Source organism: Saccostrea cucullata, unplaced genomic scaffold (assembly GCF_032062105.1).
Source record: "Saccostrea cucullata isolate Sc308-1 unplaced genomic scaffold, CSIRO_AGI_Scuc_v1 ctg18603, whole genome shotgun sequence".
Taxonomy (NCBI): domain Eukaryota; kingdom Metazoa; phylum Mollusca; class Bivalvia; order Ostreida; family Ostreidae; genus Saccostrea; species Saccostrea cuccullata.
In genome coordinates, this window is record NW_026939031.1 from 1,441 (window position 1) to 8,864 (window position 7,424).

The 7,424-nt window shown below is 34.5% G+C and overlaps 1 protein-coding gene across 1 annotated transcript; it reads right to left on the reverse strand.

The window, feature by feature from the left end:
• Window positions 1-1,558: 1,558 nt before the first annotated feature.
• On the reverse strand, window positions 1,559-6,230 carry LOC134252138 (uncharacterized; the record flags this gene model as incomplete). The annotated part of the gene is made up of 7 exons (XM_062734574.1): window positions 1,559-1,658; window positions 2,226-2,438; window positions 2,638-2,868; window positions 4,803-5,065; window positions 5,315-5,416; window positions 5,500-5,758; window positions 6,028-6,230. Coding segments are annotated over 7 exons (1,371 nt in total), but the record flags the coding sequence as incomplete, so codon positions are not given.
• Between the last annotated feature and the right edge of the window lie 1,194 nt (window positions 6,231-7,424).

The window sequence follows — 7,424 nt, forward strand, 5'->3', positions numbered from 1 at the left end:
AAAGTACATACAAATTAGATATTGTTTCACGTAAACAATTTACTTGCAGAACTAATGCCGATAGAAAAAAATCCACTATAGGAAATCCTGAAACTTCCTTTTTTCACATAACTATATAACTAAAGTACAGAAGACAAGTTCTCTAAATCATTAAAGTTTTATGAAAACTATTTAGAATGTAGGTACACTGATTAACGAAGTCAATTAACCAAATTTAAGGGTTACGGACACTACACAATACTTTAATTTTTCACAGGCTTGAGGATTAAGTTTTTGTTTTTCAGCCCTTTTTTCAGCATTTTATTTCTCGTTTCAGTTTCTCCCGATTTTTTTTTTTATTTTTCAGATCTCAACTTCATCTGCTAAAAGCATACCATAACCAATATACTTTGAATAAATATATACACATGTAACTACGAGGGCCGTTCAAAAATTACGCGGACTTGTTGCACCAAAAAAAAATTTGACGACATAATCAGGCAAAATGTCACACATAATATTAAAGAATCTTTACTTATATGGTCTTCAAAATTTCATATCAAAATGTTGTAAATTGGCATCAATTTTGACTGATTTTTCAGGACATATCATTAAGTCACGGAGCAGAAAATCTTCGACGTCACATGCATTATAAAAAATTATGTGACTGAGCTTTCATTTTCTCAACATTTTCCCAAGAGTACCTGTACAGATGTAATTTTATTTCCCTCAAAGTGTCGTGTAGAATATAGCATTGATGGCATCATTTACAGCTTTTTGTAGAGAAAAAAAGTAAGCCCGGTCCTATAGGTCAGATTCCTATTTATAATGAAGTGATCCTCTCAGAATATGTTATCTTGGTGCTAAAATTGCAATATAAACCTTAGAAAAATATACCAAGCCAGGTTATTTTTAGGAAGAAAAACAAAATGACAAAAATTCATCAATATCATATAGGATAATTTTTACCATTTTGCTTTTCCTGATAAACCTGGCTTGGTATACTTTTCTAAAGATTATATTACACTTTTAGCACAATATAACATATTCTAAAATTTATATTCATCTGTAAACCTTTACTGAGTGTGTTATATCCATATTTGTAATTTTATTGAAATATTACTAATATTTTCCAAGTCTATTTCGTTTTCCAGTTTTTTGGAGAAAAAATTCTAAGAATTATCCACATTTCTAAACTTGAGACATGATATAAAGTCTCCTCCAACGAAAAAATTTGTTTGTTTCATCTGCCCTTAAAAGAAAAGACAATTTTTGGGTGGCAAATTTTGAATCGGACAGTGGCCGGCCGGCTTGCAAAAAAAGTTGAAAATATGTAATAAAGATTCTGTGAAACTTGCATTAAATTTCACTCAGTAGTGTAAGAGGAGTTGCGGATAAGAGATAAAGCGTAACAGACGGACGGACGGACGGAAATCCCGATTACTATATACCCTCCCACTTTTCAAGCGGGGGGTATAATAAATAAGGATGACTATTTTCCTTATTTTCAAGATTTTGATGAAATTTTATTTGTATCATCTATACTAAAATGACATTTACTTTGAAAATCCATACCAACCTTTGTTAGCAAAATGTGTGGGAAATGTAAGGTAGAGAGTTTTGTTTCCAGTGACGTCATTACATACTGTACCAACAACATTATATCGTTCTAGAATAACCTGAAAGAAAACAAGTATTTCAACAAAAGGCCCATGGACCACAAAGCTCACATGACTAATGTTTGCTCTGCTTGTCTTCAGATAAAAATTACAAAAAGTCCTAACTCTTCACTAGAAATTTATAATACTTTTGGTACCGCCCTTATTACAGGAAGTCTGTGAATCCACATAAAATCAGAATACTTCATAAGTGTGGTCAAGCCAGCCTTGTTATTAAGGAAATGATTTTTATAGTGGGTAATACTACAGTGTATATGTGAATTACTGTTGTGTTTGAATCCCAATGCGGTACGTTTACAATTTGCAAAATGTAGACATTGTAAATATATAATATGAATTATGAAAAAGAACATACATCTTTTTGTAATAAGTTTGCCTTATTTAAAAAATTAAGGTAAAGGATGCTTTTAAAAAAATTGCAGGATATTTTATACAAACAACAAACAAACATTTATGATCAGTCAATTATATCAATATTGTTGGAGTTTCATAAAAATATTAAACTCTATAAAATAAATACATTTTCCTAATGTCCAGCCATTCTCACAAGATAAGGTGATATCTTACAGGAAGTTGATAATTTTCTCCGACTTTTGTGACAGCCACGCGAAAGACCCGGAGTTTGGTGTCCTCTCCCCCCGTGGTACTCCTGGATATCACCACAATGTCAGGGTTAGCCAACGGCATCCACAGGTCCACAGTGACCCGAGTCATGGTGCCGCGCTCAAGGTAGGAGGTGGATGGATAGCGGGGGTAAATTTCTGGTGTCTTAATTGGAGTCTAAAAATAAACACAATAGTTAGAAAGCTAGGTAGATTTTATCAACCCATGGTGAATCTTTTAAATTGCTCACGAGTGCATCTTGGTTTCAGTTAATTCTGGTTTTAGATTGTTTTTAAATTTTAATTTACTGGAACTGATAATTAGATAATTATGTGTAACATACACAGTATATTAGATGTTTTATAAGAAAACAAACCAGAATGTATGTGCTGATGATATAACTAATGTCTTTTTCCCAGACGCCGACTCCATCCACTAGAATCATGACATTCACTTTGTGTTGCTCTCCGTTAGTGACGTCATTAATGGATTGTACAAAGATTTCGGAAATTATAGTAACCATATTATCTCTGTATATGTTTGAAGATCCAGAATTTACAAGATCTCCTAAGGACAAGTTGCCAGAGAAAATAAAATAAAACCCAGACTGAAAAAAAATGAAATGTGAATTACTAGATTGTTAAGCAGGCTTTGGTTTAGCTACCTTTTAAGCTAACATTTTAAGGTTAAAAATCCACAGTTATGATCCCAGAGCTTGATTTTCTTGTGCACAATTAAAATTTGATGCACGAAAGTTTAGCTTTACTCCTTTTAGTGATTTTTTTTCGTAAAGTATGGAAGTAAATATGTTTTAACTTATCATTCCAACATCAGATTTAGTTATTGGGTTTGAATAGGGATCAAAAATTTATTTTAAAGATGGTTTCCCTTCACAAAATGGATAAATCAACCTTTTTCTGTTGCAAATGCATGACAAGGAGCACAAAATGGGTGTGACCGATCGCCAGAGGATACTTACTCCTCCATGCCACATGATCCCACCTTTGTTTTTCTTTAAGGTCTGTGTTCACCCCTTCTGATTTATTTTTGTGAACTGACATTTGAGCTTGAAAACTGTTCTTTATCTCAATATTTCATTTCATAATTATAGTTTCACGTTTTCATGCTTGAAAATTCATTTCATGCTTGAAAACAAATTTCAATTGTAAGAGATTCCCCAACTGCCAATAAACAGTATTAGAGAATATTATTTCCACCATAATTTCAATTTTGAAATCGACCAACTTGAGCAACGCGTATATAGGTATGGAGATCTGTTTTACATAAAAGAAACAAGATTAAAGAAAAAATAAATATTACAACCCATGCGCGTATCTTGCGGGGGGTGGGGGGGGTCAGGACCCCCCCCTGGAATTTACCAGGTTAAAAAATGTATATACTAAAACAAGAAAAAAGTTACCATGGACCCCCCCTGGAAAACGCTGACCCCCTCCTGGTAAACGCGAATATATGTGAAATGGGTATGAAAATTGAAAGATTTGAGGCAATAAAAGTCACCACTTACCCCCCCCCCCCCCCCCCCCCCCCCCCTACGAAATAGGTTTTTGACGTTTGGGCGAGTTTAGGGTTTTTTTTTTTTTTTTTTTTTTTTTTTTTTTTTTTTTTTTTTTTTTTTTTTTTTGCTTGTCAAGAAATTTCTGGGATTGGATTTTTTTTTTTGACTGGGGTGGACCCCCCCTTGAAAAAATTTCTGGACCTGCAACCACAAAAAATAAAAATATTATTGCAAGAATACAGATAGGTATCAGACATATTATTAAAGGAGACCCATGACCGTAAATGCTGTCAACTGTACATGCTGACATAGCATATTTAGAGACAATAAAACTAAAAAGAAGGGGTACGGTTTGGGCTTATTGTGCCCTAAAAATTTAATGTTCTTAAAAAGTTATGAAATTGGCTATAACAAGAGTTAAGTAGATGAATATGATAAATCACTATAGAATATGGCATGAAGACGGACATTTTTGATTAATTTGGTACATTTCCAAGTTTAATGAAGAAAGGCCTCAGATTGACTCATTTCTATGCTTATTTTCCTTTAGAAAATAGTTTCCGCCACCGTCGCCCACTTTAGCTTTTGAATATATTAGGTAAACTGCTTTAAAGAAACATATTTTTGTGGGCGGCGGAGGCAGAGTATGTTTTCTGAAAGAAAATTCTACTGAAAATTGATGTCTTCTGCAACTGTTTAGGGAAGTCCTGGAAAATGAACAAATTAATGACAAATATGAAAATATTTTAATTTCTAATACACGGTATAACTTTCATATTTTAGAAAAATGCAGGGCTTCACATGTATTGAAATTGTACCTTGTTCATTCTCAAACAAAGTGTTTTTCTTTGTACACTGGGCTAAAAAACGCCCCCCCCCCAAAAAAAAAAAATGTGATAAGATACATATGAATAAAATATAAAGTACTGCAAGAGAATTACATAATGCAACTACATGTATTATTAAAAAACTTATTGGTTTCCTAAATATAATTTCTAGTTTTTCTACCATTCGGTAAATCTTACAATCATTGAGGAAGACGAAAAGCTGTAGTAAAGTCTTGTTGAGAAGGGTTGTATATTGTTGCCTTTTCCCGTTACACTGGCGCTTGCTAGTGCCATAACTTCTTTAGAAGATGAGGCTTTTATAACCACAACTATATCTGGACTTGTTTCGATGGGAAATTCCAAGTTTATCGTCAGATTTCTTTTTGATCCAAGATGTAGGAGTCTGGACTCCTCTTCATCCTTTACTCCTGCTAGCAGAGAACTTGGAGGAGGGGAGGTGGCTTAATGTAATACACATGAATTAACACTGGGTACCATTAATTTATTGTGAACATCAAAGTGATTTTTTGTATTTTAAGTAAATTTTCTGATACGTAAATTAATATGTATCATGTATTTCAAGTTATTATCTTTTGATAAAGAAAAAGAATACCTATAATTTCGAAATGTATAGTGCAAAACTTGGATAATACATGCATTTCTGAGATGTTTAATATTGACTTGAACCAGATGATCACTATTTCTTTTACCTTTTGTACAGTACTGTCCACTTAGTCCGGTGCCAACACAATCACATACAACAATTATCTGACTCCAGTTACCGACGCATGTTCCAACTCCACAATTTCCCTCTTGATATACAAAGCTGATTTATTAAGACTTTCTAATGAAAATGCAGAACTAGACTATATGAAATATTATTTAATTGATTTACCATACGGTGTCAATGTTCGTATAATGCTGACCGTGACATCGCCCTGTGTCGACATTTGTGGGTAAGCCCCGCCCCCGAGGTCTCCTCCCATATACAGAATATACCCATTAGTATTGTCATCACTCGGTCGCCACAAAAGTACTTCTGATTCATCATAAGCATATATCACTCCGCCGTAGTTTGTCAGTGAACCGTCAGTCAATGATGTTCCTGAGCCATGGAATACAAACCCTGCATTAGCTCCATCGTCGGCTTTTACCTGATTATATAGAGAGGAGTCAGGGCATTATAACGGTACAATTTCTTAAAAATTCAGTCAACGATAAATTTATTATAACTGTGTCAAATCTGTTGAGATCAATCTTTTGCAGCATTCTTAAAAATAACATTAAAATTAAGAAAAAGCAGAAAATGAAATGCTTTGCATTTACATGTAGATGTAACTTTAGTTCACTAATGAAATAGGATTGTTCATTCATTCATATTTTCATTTTTTAAAAGTTTTCTCTTCATGTGAAAACAGATAACCTTGACAACAAACAGATGATTGTCTGTTGATACGGTAGGTGATATTGGAAGGATATTAGGGTGGACGGAATTTTTGGCGACGGTGATTGTCTGGGTGAAAAGTATGTCCTCTGCTGGTAGTATCCAAGCACTAATAACAAGTAGGGCTAAGCTGGCCGCATACCCTGTCCCCCATCCTTTATAAGCACAACCAACATATCCAACTGTTTTAAAATAAATATTATACAAAAAATTCATTGCATTTTCTTTATGTTATGCCAAATTAACATATTTTCAAATAATTCTACCTATTTTCAATTAATTGAACCTCCAAATGAGTTGCGGTTGGGTCCACTTTTACATGAATTTAAATTTAATGAGAAAATGTATATACACATATTTGGGTTGGAAAGACGACGAAAAAGAAATGGGCTGAAGGCCCCTCTACCTTCTTCGGTGAGGGTAGATCATTTTTTCGGCTTTTTGAAGAAATATAATATATTTATTGACTGAGTTCGAGGGTAGCATGCGTTTTGTCCTAGAACCAAACTGTCTGCCTGAGGCCGTTAGGCCGAAGGCAGACAGCTTGGTTCGAGGGTCGACAAAACGCATTTTGCCAGAGATAAAGTGTTATTATCTCTCACTTTATTTTAATTTTTGACATATACAGTGTACATGTCTTCCGTGACGTAACATCAGGTCCGTCACTGTTGAACACCAATGAATTCAAATGAGATTAAGCTCGCCCATTCTGTGATGTAAGCGGTTCATCTCACCGACCGGTCCAACATCAGGTCCAACTCAGCGGGGCAATCAGAAGTTGGACGGTTATTCGCTATTCGCTATTCGCCATTCGAATGGCGAACCGCAGGCTGTCTGCCGTTCGCTATTCAAATTACCGTAAATGTCCTAATAATTTTTTTTTCAAAAAACTTTAAAAACGCATCATAATCCGTGTTTAAGAAGAAAAGCAAAGACTTCACTTAAAGAAGAGGACTGAGGACCCCAAACCAATGCAGCTAGCCTGATCAAAATGATGACTATTTAGCTAGCCTGGTCAAAATTGGATAAAAAAAACTGTTGAATACAATAATAAGTATTTGTACATCTTCAAATTTTTACAGGGGAGGGGTATGGGAGGGACCCTTCCACTGTTAAAAGGAATTTATGTTACAAGACCGGGAACCCATTTAGCTAGCCCGAAGAAAATTTAAAAAAAACCTTATAATTCTATTATATGTATTTCCTAATACGGGTACATTGCCCTGGGGTCTGGCTAACATCGAAGATCCCATATTCAGACCTTCATATTTTTACAGGGGAGGGGTATGGGAGGGACCCTCCTACTGTCAAAGGGAATTTATGTTACAAGACCGGGAACCCATTTAGCTAGCCCGAAGAAAATTAAAAAAAAAACC